Below are 12,690 nucleotides of genomic sequence, written 5' to 3' on the forward strand. Positions count from 1 at the left end.
TTTTTTACAAAGACAGAACATTGTCTGTTGAACCTAGAATATTGTTTCTACTTAATAAAACAAAATATTTTATCTTTATAAGATAAATATTCATTAATAAAATTTTATCTAAATATATCCATGTGTGATCTTGTTTTGAAGGATTTGTTATAAAAAATTTAATGGTACAATCAGAATTTAATTTATATCTCTAGTTTAGGAGTTATGACTTTTTTTAATTCACTAAAACAATTTTGCATGCATAAGTGAGTGGGGCCTAGGTTGATGGCATAGCGTGTCATCGCGCAGTAAAAAAGACCACCAAAGGGATGAAAATTGTGGATGGGTCCTCTCCATAATTTTTAGTTGTAGAGATAAATATTAATTAATAAAACTTTATCTAAATATATCCATGTGTGATCTTGTTTTGAAGAATTTGTTATGAGAAATTTAATGGTGCAATCAAAATTTAATTTATATCTTCGGTTTAAAAGTTATGACTTTTTTAAATTCGCTAAAATAATTTTGCATGCATGGGTTAGTGGGGCCTAGGTTGATGGGATAGCCTATCATGACTAAAAGGGATGAGAGTTGTGGCTTCACTATGGGTGTGGTGGGTGGAGCTTCCCATATAGCAAGGTATGGCGCTGGCCATACCTCAATTTCCCAGCAACTTTACCTGCTAAATCACCCTCTACCATGAACACTTTGAAGGTGTCGCGAGCTGCTACTCTTAAGTGCTCTGAAGAAGAAGAACATGACGTCTGAAACTCTGAATGTATATATGTTGATAGCTGAACTGGTATATGTGCCCTTCCTGCTGCACTGAGAGGTTGCGACTCGTCGCCCTGCGCCGTCATGGCATCGTGCCTTCCTAAGTTTCAATCGATCTATCCCTAATCTCTCTGTGGATCTGTGACCAGCAGCGCATTGGTCCTGTGCACGTGTAAGCATACGCGACTACGCCAATTCGTCAGCCAACAAACGATCATGGTAAGGATAATCTAATTCTCTAATTTGATCAATTGTTTATTTTATTTCTTGTGTACTTAATGACTCTGATGAGTTTGAAGAGGCTATATGGCTGCAATTGAAGAGGAGGAGATGGAAATATGATGGTAGTTGGACAGGTAGAAATGGAGATTGAAAGTGATGTGGAGCCGAGATCGAAGAGATGGAACCCATGCATAAGCTAAATGTATTATAGCCTAGTTTTAGATCTTACCCTACCTAAGTAGCTATATACTTATCTAGTTCGGCACCTCGCCATACCTTAATTTAATTCCTTCCTCCGCCACTGGGTGTGGTAGATGAGTCATTTCCATATCTTTTAGTTATAGAGATATACACTGGCTCGAAAAAAAATTATATGTGCACTGACATACTGTATAGATATTGTGTGTGTCGTCGTCATGGATAGTCGCTTGTAGTGTACAGAAGTCGTTCTATGATGATATATATGGGATAGATATACGCGAGCACCATCTCTATCCAGGATCCTGTATGATCATGAAGGCAAAACCCGCGCTAGCTAGGCTATAGATATATAGATTCTCAACTTTAGTATGCAGCTAGCTAGCAGCATCTGTTCCATGACCCAGTTTATGCGTGCGTACGCGCGTCTACCCGTGCGCGGTGTTCTTGCAGGAAAAATGAAGAGATCTGCTGCATTGTTAACTTTAATTCGTCATGCATGGTTCAGATCGCAGCAAGTCAGTGTCGATCGTCGTCGTCTCGATATCGTCTGACGTATATGTTCACTTGAACTTATCAACGCTGTTTTTTAACTATAGAACAATATTTTTCTTTCATAATAAATCAACAACAATAATATATCATATATCAGCAGCAACAGCAGCCGTAACCTTTTTTCAGCTGGCAAAGTATTATCCGAGAAAGAAACAGTGTAACATCCGATTTTAAGATTAAAATCAGATATGCACCATATGTGAGTTTTAGAAGACAAACCTCACATATAGCTACAAATAAGGGGTAATATTAAAGGACAACGCATAAATTATATAATAACCTTAGGCAGCAAACCACGGAAGCTCTAAACTTCGGGTGTCAACTTCACTCTACGGGATCCAACTGACTGGTTGATCACAAGCCCAATACTTCTTCTGAGGTGTGGGGGAGATAGCAAGAGTGAGTCCAAGACGAACTCCGCAAGTATAACAACTAGATAGTATAGATCCCACGGTCTCATGATCCATGTGACATAAATAATATAGAGCATTAAACAATAAACAATGAGTATCTTAACACAACAAGATTCATCACCCATAATGTAAGAATCCCCAAGGCCGCTCGTGACTGCGAGCACGGCTAGTATACCAGTTTTTAACACTCTGCAGAGGTTGTACATCTTTACCCATGAGTCATGATTTACCCTTTCGTCCGAGGTGATCAGCCACGTAACCCACTACCAAGGTAGGTCGGCAGGGATCACTATGAAGTCTTTCAAAGGTTCGTCTAACAAGTTAGGGCCGCTTGGTTTCGGTAGTCAGTCCGTGTGATTCTACCCCGCAGAGAATCCACGGTCTGCTATCCCCCATTTGCGCCACACGGGTAACCTCTAACAAGCTAGAAAAATTACTCATACTTGACTAAAGCCAGAGCCATCATAGCCCTCATGGTTGCACTTTCATCCCGGTTATCACTTACGAATAAATCCTCAAGTTGCTAAAAAGTCATTATTATCATTTGTTGCTTTATATTAATCTAGTTACAATATCATGGTCATAGAATTAAAACCCAAATGCTATACTTGCCTTAATCCAATTGCTCCTGCTGGTCCTGCTGATCTTACTTGCTTCCAAGGCTCTAATCTTGATCACCGAAGTAATGCCCACTGTCAATTCTCGATCATCGATCATCAACACACAAACAATCGGAGACAGACATACACGAAGCAAACAAGATTACAATTAGAACAGTACACCAGCAGTAAATAAATGTAAATAAAAGTTTTCTAAAATCATCTACGCGCTGCTACGATCACGTCAACGAGAAATTCACGGAAAACGAAGTTACGACGCGAAATTTACACATTAAACGAGACCGCAAAGGCTATCTACAGACTTGTATTTATCTAGGAAACCTAACAGTGGTAAACCTAGACAACAATGATACCAACGCGAAGCTTATAAAATTATGAAACTAACGCAACTTGAACGGATCGAATCGGAGTTAAAACGGAGATGTTATGATTTTTCTAAGATTTTATATAGAAAAGTAATTAATTAAATAGGGTCATAAAATTAAAAAGTTTCAAATTGTTAAACCAAGTTTACTAACACGTAGATCTCGTGATTACGAATCTAACGCAATTTGAACGGGTCAAATCGGAGTTAAAACGAATATTTTATGAGCTAAATGAAATCAGTGGCAAAACTGTAATATCTAAAAACGTATTTTGAATCTGAGTAAACGATTTTACGCTTTCAAAAACCGAAAATGTATTTTTTAGATGACGCTTTAGACTGCGGGTTGATTAACCAAAAGTCGGGGGTCTCTTTAACAAAAAGACCCGCGAAGGGGTACGGGACGATTCTGGCCATTGGATCGGCGATGGTCGGCCAAGATTAGACAAAAGGGGAGAGAGAGGGGGCTGGCGGCCGGAGGGGAGGAGGGAGGCGGCGGCGCGCCATGAACGGCGGCGAGAAGGTCACCTGCGTCGGCGGTTACGGCGCTACGGTGTGAGGTTTTCAACTCCGAAAGCACCGGGAGAGAGAGATGGACGACGCGAACCTACCCCTGCCCACTGCGCGGCAGGGGAGCGCCCGCAAGGCATGCTCCATGGCCGGCGGCCATGGAGCTCGCCGGAGCACGCGGCTAGAGCGCTAGAGGGCACCAATTCACGCGAAAATTGGTCAAAAAGAGCGCAGGAAAGAAGATGAGCTCACCAGCGCTACCAATTTCAGCGGGGACGGCTCGGTTTTCGAGTTGAGCGTGGATGTCGCCGGCGGCGTCCTTCGCTACGGCTGCTGCGCGCTCCAAGGCGAAGGCAGGGGCAGGGAGAGAGGGGAATGGAGAGAGGATGGGGCTCGGGCTCGCACGCAACTCAAATCGCCAAGGCGTGGGGGCTAGCGAGTGGAGAACGTGGGAGCGGGCGGCTCAGGCAGTTTCGGCTGCAAAGGGAGAGAGGGGAGGAGGCAGTTGGAGGAAGAAGGTGGAGCTGACGGGTGGGCCAGCACTGTCAGCGAAAGAGGGAGAAGGGAGAGAGGAGGTGGGCTGGCGGTTGCTGCAGGCATGCTGGGCCTCGGCCCAAGAGGAAGGAGAGGGGGCGTGGGCCGAGAGTAGGCCAGGCCGAAAAGAGAGAGAGGGAGAGGGAATAGGGTTTTTTCTTTTAATTTTTCAATAAATTTTCAAAGCTCATTTTTCAAAAGGAATTTGAATTCAAAACTCTTTGTAAATTCTACACATCACATAAATAAATGTGTTGCCGCATGAATGCATCAAAAAGTTTTCTAAACTTATATTGAATTTTAATTTCCCAAAAATTATTATTTTTCCTATATTTTGATGCTCACAAAATTGACTCAATAAATTAAATTTAACTATTTTAAAAACAAGAAAATTTTAGGGTGTTACAAACAGTTCCGTAGCTGAGTCGTTGTCGTCGTTGTCACTCAGATCCGCATGCGTACGGCTGGGGGACATGTCTGCATACTGGTCATGCTACAAATCCATAGCAATATCTATCCCGTGTGCAGTGGCGTCAGGATCCTGCATGCATATGCTCCTGAGTCATATATAATGCATACACATATCATGACAAAAACATTTTTCTTAGACCTTGTTTAGTTCAAAAATAAATTATAATTTTTTTAGATTTCTCGTCACATCGAATCTTACGACACATGTATGAAGCATTAAATATAGATAAAAAAATAATTAATTAGATAGTTTACCTGTAATTTACGAGACGAATTTTTTGAGCCTAGTTAGTCCATGATTGGACAATATTTGTCAAATACAAACGAAAGTACTACATTGTCTATTTTGTATAAAATTTTAGAACTAAACAAGGCTGTGTTATGCACCGTGCGTGCATGATATTATATATATATATATATATATATATATATATATATATATATATATATATATACAAATTTAACAAAAAATATAGAGAGAAATATAAAGATTTATGTCATAAAATAGGTACACTATAAAAATATAACTAACAAAGAATCTAATGATGATACTTGGTTGGTACAAAAAATGTTATTATTTTGCTATATATATTTGGTCAAACTTGAAAAACTTTGACTCTCCAAGATTATTGATATGAATTATAATTTGTGACCGAGGGAGTATTAACTAATGCTCTCTTTACTTGTTGGTATGACGTTGACAGGAAAATTCCTAGCCACTAGGTCTAGAATTCTATCTCTGTCACAAGGAACAGGGAAATTCGTGCCTATCGCCAGAAAAGAAAATAATTTTATTGGTTTCATAATCATTTATTTAAATATATAAATATTAATACTATTTTGGGTATAGTTAGCCAAATTTAAAAGATTTGATTACTTAGAAAGTGAGGTATGCACTTATTTTGGAATAGAAGAGTGTATATATTGTGTACAAAATCATCGAGACCGTGGTGCATGGTCGGTGCCGGACTGTGCAGTGCCTGTCTGCACATATATGGCCCAGTGCAGGCCATCAGAGAGCTAGGTAATCAATCGAAGTGCCTGACCCACTGACCCGCCCGGGGACGGAGCACAGAGAGAGAGATGCCGTTCTGCATTTCTCGGCCGGCCACTACCTTTGCGTCGATCACCACCAGTAAAAACGTGATTACCGTCCATGTGTGCATGACGACAATTTCATTTGCATGGCGTTCGTGATCCATTACGAGGCCGTGTTTTGTATATAAAGTTTTTGCACTCTCACCGTGTGGTATTGCACAGAATATACTCTCTTCATACATGTAAAAGAAGTCGTTTTGTATAAGGTTTGAGTAAAACATTAAAAATATAAATTATGAATAACTTTTAAACTATTGAGTTATAAAAATATGAAAACTATATGAATAGATTTGTTTTGAAAAATACTTTCATAAAAATATACATATACTGCTTTGTGATAAATATTTTTATAAAAACAAGAAGTCAAAGTTAATTTTTGAAAACCATATCGTGATTTTAAATGATTTTTCTATAGGTACCAAGAGATTATATATATATATATATTCACCGAAGCAGAAGCTAAGCTGCGGCAACAGAAATTTCGTGACTTGTAAAGTGGCCATGCATGAGTCACGTACAGCTCAATCGACCCCGAGACGTACAGTCACATGCATGTGACTTGTGACATGCCTTAGCTTTGTTGTGTGCATGAAAGCGCCGCGTGCCTGCCCATTCCTGTAAGTTTATTTGTTGCATCGAGTATATGTATATATCGTCGTCGTTCGATCGATCCCAAAAGAGGAGGTCACAAAAGCAGTCCTACACTACCCGGCGACTCATGCATGCATACACAAGGACATGCACATGCATACACAAGGCCAGACTGCTAGCTGGGGATCTTTAGCATATATACCATGCATGCATCGTGCATGCATGTCGACTCACTTGTATGCTCACTTAGGCCTTGTTTAGTTCACCCTGAAAACCAAAAAGTTTTCAAGATTCTCCGTCACATCGAATCTTGTGACACATGCATTAAACATTAAATATATACGAAAACAAAAACTAATTATACAGTTTAGCTGTAAATCACGAGACGAATTTTTTGATCCTAGTTAGTCTATAATTGGATAATATTTGTCATAAATAAACGAAAGTGCTGCAGTACCGAATTTTTTTCATTTTTCAGAACTAAACAAAGCCTTAGTCATGATCGAGTGGCTCTACCGTTTCGTCCTCACATCCTGCGCTGCATGCACCTGCTTGTCGTTTCCTCGGGAAGTCGTCGTCTCGTCTGCAGCTACCATACGACCTACGGCTGCCTATTGATACAGCTTTTCTCCACACACACACACACACACACACTGGCCACAAGATCACGGTAGGTACAGCGTATATCCCTTCTCCTTTATTTCTCGTCAAGAGTTCGTGAATGGCTGGCTGGCTGCGGCTAGCTGATCACCTGACCTGACCACATTGCAATGCAATTTCATGCATGCATGCATGCATGTGTGTACGTGTCTAATCAACATCGATCACCTAGCTAGCAAGAGCTAGCTAGCACTGCACGACACCAATATCTTCGATCCGTCTTTGTCTGCAGATCTCATGTACGTATTTCTCATCGGTCCGGTCGTCCTACGTCATCGCCGGGGATATATAGGCCACCCACGGCTCCCCACTGCTGCGTGTACAATACATGCATATATATACATCGTCAAAACGAGAGAGCCGGCCCGGCTAGTTAATTAGCTAGAGCTCCATCATCAAGTGGATCGATCGGTCGTCATGACGACGGCTAGAGCCACGACCACCATGGTCGCGCTCTGCTTCCTCCTCAGCTACGTCTTCTCGGCCCTCACCGTCGACCCGCACCCGCCCACGCTCGCCGCCTCAGCGGCGCCGCCTCCGACCGCGTCGTCGTCGTCCGTCGTCATCGACGACATCATCCGAGTCCTCGCCGACATTAATACCACCGCAGCGCGCATCCGCACGGACGCCGAGGCCACGGCGCGCGCGTCCACCGACTTCGGCACCAACGTGACCGTGGACGCAGCGCGGCGCCCGGCGGCCGTGTTCTACCCGTCGTGCGCGGCCGACATCGCCGCGCTGCTGCGGGCGTCCAGCGCCAGCGCCACGCCGTTCCCGGTCTCCGCCAGGGGCCGCGGCCACTCCACCCGGGGCCAGGCCACGGCCCCCGGCGGCGTCGTCATCGACATGGCGTCGCTCGCCGTCGCAGCAGGGCGCCACCACAGGCTCGCCGTGTCGGTGGACGGGCGCTACATCGACGCCGGCGGCGAGCAGCTGTGGGTGGACGTGCTGCACGCCGCGCTGGCGCACGGCCTCACGCCGCGGTCCTGGACGGACTACCTCCACCTCACCGTCGGCGGCACGCTCTCCAACGCCGGCATCAGCGGGCAGGCGTTCCGACACGGCCCGCAGATATCCAACGTCCTCGAGCTCGACGTCGTCACGGGAACAGGTGACATGGTCACGTGCTCCAAGCACAAGGACGCTGACCTCTTCGACGCCGTGCTGGGAGGGCTGGGGCAGTTCGGGATCATAACGCGCGCGCGGATCCCGCTGGCGCCGGCGCCGGCCAGGGCGCGCTGGGTGCGGCTCCTCTACACCGCCGCCGCGGACCTCACGGCCGACCAGGAGCGGCTCATCGACGACGGCGGCGCGCTGGCCGGGCTCATGGACTACGTCGAGGGCTCCGTCCTCACCGACTTCCAGGGCCAGGGCCTCATCGGCAGCTGGCGCTCGCAGCCGCCGTCGTCCTTCTACTCGACGGCCGACGCCGCGCGCATCGCCGCGCTTGCCAAGGAGGCCGCCGGCGTCCTGTACTGCCTCGAGGGCGCGCTGTACTACGGCGGCGCCAGCGACACGACCGCCGCAGACGTTGACAAGGTAACACGATCGATGACCGCCGCCGGCGGCCGGTTTATTTCTACGTGCATACGCCAGCCACATGATCGATTTCGATCGGTTAATGATAAGAGTTTGGGTCGTGGTTGATCTGGATTATTGTCGTCTTCAACTTTTGGCGTGTGAGGAATGCATGTCTGGCTACAACTACAACGGTGCAAGCTAAGCTGTGGGGCAGCATCGGCGGTCGTGCAGCGTCAACATCGTACTTGCATGCCCTGCCGTTGTCAGTCCCTTGTCGTGCATATCATTCCAAAGCTACTCCTACATAGTTTCAATTTTATAAGACTTGCATGCATCCATTTGAAGAGTCAAAGCCTCAACAGATTTTTGAAAAAAGGCCTCGACAGTTAGCCTCGCTAATATAACTCTTGTTATATATGGTTATTATATATGGTTTTGTTGCTACAAACATTTTAGTACTAAGGTAAGTTAGTACAAAAATCTACTCTTGCTGCTTTAGAGACCCGATGAGTCAAAGCACACCTTGGTCTTGTTTACTTCCCAGAAAATTTTACAAAATTTTTCACATTTCCCGTCACATCGAATCTTTAGACGCATACATGAAGTATTAAATATAGACGAAAATAAAAACTTATTGCACAGTTTGGTCGAAATTGACGAGACGAATCTTTTGAGTCTAGTTAGTTCATGATTGGACAATATTTATCAAATATAAACGAAAGTGCTACAGTGTCCATTTTCCAAAAATTTTCGGAACTAAACAAGGCCCTTGTTTACTTCCAAAATGCAAAATAGCAAAAAATTTGCATTTTGCACCAAATATTTTGGAACTAAACAAGGCACACAAGGAAATGAAACACACACACACACGCACACTTTAGGCCTTATTTGGATTTAAACTATTTTTTAAATATTTGATAAGTACTTTGATTTTACAAAAATTTTTGGTTTTAACTGCTAAGTGTTTTGCTCCAACAAGCATTTTAGTTTATAGAACTATGGCTTTACCAAAATCATAGTCCTTTTGGACTTTCAGAAATCACACCCACAATCTGTTTTTTCGAAACCACATTTTGTATGACTATACTCTCTATATATAACAGTTTGTTGGTATCATCCAAACAGCTCCGTAATTTTTATTGAATGATATTAAGTAGACATTATTCACCCACACATTTCGTAAGCTAATAAAGGATCACCGCCGGTAGGGGCAGGCATGTGGAGTTCGGGTACACACTTCACCAAAAAAAGGAAGTACACACCTAACTTTCCATTTTTGCTCTTGTAGAAAATAAATGTAGTTGTACGTTTGTATAATGAGTGTTTAGGCCAGAGCAATAATTTCACAAAACCCTTTTCTTTGAAATGTTTGTACAAGCTTTTAGTTGGCCAATTTGAATAATCTCCTATATGAATCTTAAATTAAACTCCTAGCTTCTGATTTTTCTTTTGAGAAACAGTTGTCCTATATACTATATACGGACCTGCTTAATTAGACATACTGAATATTTTGGAGTTTTTAGATGGCTAGTAGTGAAAAATCTTATATTGCCTCTATGATAAAAAAAACATTATGTAGTTTATTTTATCAAGCTGCCATACAATACATATCATTTCGTGAACACAAAACAAAGAAATAAGAAATACTTTTGACAGCAAGTTGTTGAAAATTCAATGTAATTTAGACTGCTAAGACCTTAAATAATCATTGATGGTATATTTGCAGTTAATTGGCTATAATGTTTTTTATAATACTATTCCAGTTGGATAACAAGACTAAGTCATGAACACTATAGTGTAGCTAGTTAGCTAGAGAAAAATGAGTCAAGTATAGTCATATGATAAGACTAGCTAGTGCCCCAAAAACAAAATTATATTTACAAATGTAGCAAGTATTAGTACTTGGCTATAGATATGAATCATTCACCTAAATAATGCAAGATGCCAAGATGTAAGGCCTTGTTTAGTTCCAACATTTTTTGCAAAATGGACACCATAGCACTTTCGTTTGTATTTGACAAATATTATCCAATCATGTACTAGCTAGGTTCAAAAATTCTCTCTCGCAAATTATAGGTGAACTGTGTAATTTATTTTTATTTTCGTTTATATTTAATGCTCCATACATGCGTCTAAAGATTCGATGAGACGGAAAATCTAAAAAGAACTAAAATACTGCACAGCTTGCATTCACATACTAGCAATAGCAAGCTATATAGGGCTTGTTCAGTTTGCAAAAAAATTTGGATTCGGGTACTGTAGCACTTTTCGTTTGTTTGTGGCAAATATTGTCCAATCATAGACTAACTAGGATTAAAAGATTCTTCTCGCGATTTACAGGTAAACTGTGTAATTAGTTTTTATTTTTATTTATATTTAATGCTTCATGCATGTGTTGTAAGATTCGATGTGACGAGGAATCTTGAAAATTTTTGGTAGTTTTTGTTAACTAAACAAGGCCTTAGATAGACATGTGAGTACTCTTCATCACTGTTATACCAAATACAGTACTGCACAGCTCGCATTCACATACTAGCAAGCTATAGCTAGACCGACATCAGCTCCACTGCCAACGACGGATCGATCTGTTTGCACCAACGACAGCAACAGCCGTACTACTAGCGTCTCTAGGTACACAAGCAGATGTGTCAGTTCAGTTGGGACGGCCAAGTTTTTCCACGAAAGTGACCGTGCAAGCAGTCGAGCACCACAATCTATCCGGCCATATATATCACCATCGATGATGGCAGTGCAAGTTGACGTGTACTCGCGCGCAGATCCCGGCATGGACACATGCAAAGCACAGTGTAGTGAACAATCGAATCTTTGCACACACAACAACGTGACACTAGCTTATCCATCTCGTCATGCATATCATCGATCAAAATTATAGCCAGTCTCATCTCATGATACATGCAGGGTGTGGAGGTGTTGGTGCAGGAGCTGCGGTACGCGCGGGGGTTCGCGTTCGTGCAGGACGTGTCGTACGTGCAGTTCCTAGACCGCGTGAGCGCCGGCGAGCGCAAGCTCCGCGGCGAGGGCCTCTGGGACGTGCCGCACCCGTGGCTCAACCTCTTCCTCCCGCGCTCCAGCATCCTCGACTTCGCCGCGGGCGTCTTCCACGGCGTCCTGCTCCGCGGCGGCGGCGGCGGCGGCCCCGTGCTCGTCTACCCCATGAACCGGGGCAAGTGGGACAGCGCCACGTCGGCGGTGCTCCCCCTCCCCGAGGACGATGAGGACGACGACGAGGTGTTCTATACGGTGGGGATCCTGCGGTCGGCGGTGGCGGACGGCGACATGCGGCGGATGGAGGAGCAGAACGCGGAGGTGGCGCGGTTCTGCGAGGCCGCCGGCATCCCGTGCACGCAGTACCTGGCCTACTACACGACGCAGGCGGAGTGGGCGGCGCGGCACTTCGGGACCCGCAGGTGGGACACCTTCCTCCGCCGTAAGAGGAAATACGACCCCATGGCAATCCTGTCGCGGGGCCAGAGGATTTTCTCGTACCCACTTGCCGGCCTGATGATATGATCATCGTCGATCGTGTTGCTGCATGAAATAATGCAAAGCAAGCTTCAAGGCATAATATGCATGGCTGTGTTTTGCATGTGCTGATGAGTAGTCAAGTGATACAGTTACTACGTACTACTAGCTGTCTACTAGATAATAATAGTAGTAATAGGCATGTGCATGCACGTCAAAAAGTTGATCGAGCAATGCATGCAAGCGCGTGACAAGAGTGTACGATTGAACAGTAGTGTTGTACTGTTGTCAATATATATATATATATATACACACGTGTAGCTACTCCGATTCCTTTTCCGGTCATCGTCCACCGATGCGGGCCGGTTCTCCACAGAAATTGCCCCCTTGTCTGGCTTATCGGGTTTAGTAGCAAATCCTCAGCCGTTAGACCATATATTCATATACTCCGTATACAACATCCTGCATCAGAGGCCCTCTTGAGCCTCTCCCAGTAGCCGCCGCCACCACCACCTCTTCCCTTCCTCCTCTTGATCTTGTGGCACCGCCGGCGCTGCAACTACCTTCTCCATCGAGCGGCCTGCGCAAGCATGCAAGATTCTCAGCCCCTACCGAGCAGCACCATGCCGGAGTTCGGCGTCGCCATGTCGTTCAAGATCCGGCGCCGCCTGCATCGTCCCCGATGGCAGATCCGGTG

General features: G+C 44.3%; 1 protein-coding gene across 1 annotated transcript; it reads left to right on the plus strand.

Moving 5' to 3' along the window:
- LOC8081535 (cytokinin dehydrogenase 2) lies at positions 7,305–12,267 on the plus strand. Its single transcript, XM_002454958.2, has 2 exons — positions 7,305–8,528; positions 11,430–12,267. The coding sequence occupies exons 1-2, from the start codon at positions 7,407–7,409 to the stop codon at positions 12,039–12,041; spliced, it is 1,734 nt and encodes a 577-aa protein (XP_002455003.1). The 5' UTR covers positions 7,305–7,406; the 3' UTR covers positions 12,042–12,267.

This window comes from Sorghum bicolor, chromosome 3 (genome assembly GCF_000003195.3).
Source record: "Sorghum bicolor cultivar BTx623 chromosome 3, Sorghum_bicolor_NCBIv3, whole genome shotgun sequence".
Lineage (NCBI taxonomy): Eukaryota > Viridiplantae > Streptophyta > Magnoliopsida > Poales > Poaceae > Sorghum > Sorghum bicolor.

Coding starts and splice junctions, on each gene's coding strand:
- LOC8081535 (XM_002454958.2), top strand. CDS start 7,407: ATGACGACGGCTAGAGCCACGACCACCATGGTCGCGCTCTGCTTCCTC. Junction 8,529..11,429: donor CCGCCGCAGACGTTGACAAG/GTAACACGATCG, acceptor TGATACATGCAG/GGTGTGGAGGTGTTGGTGCA.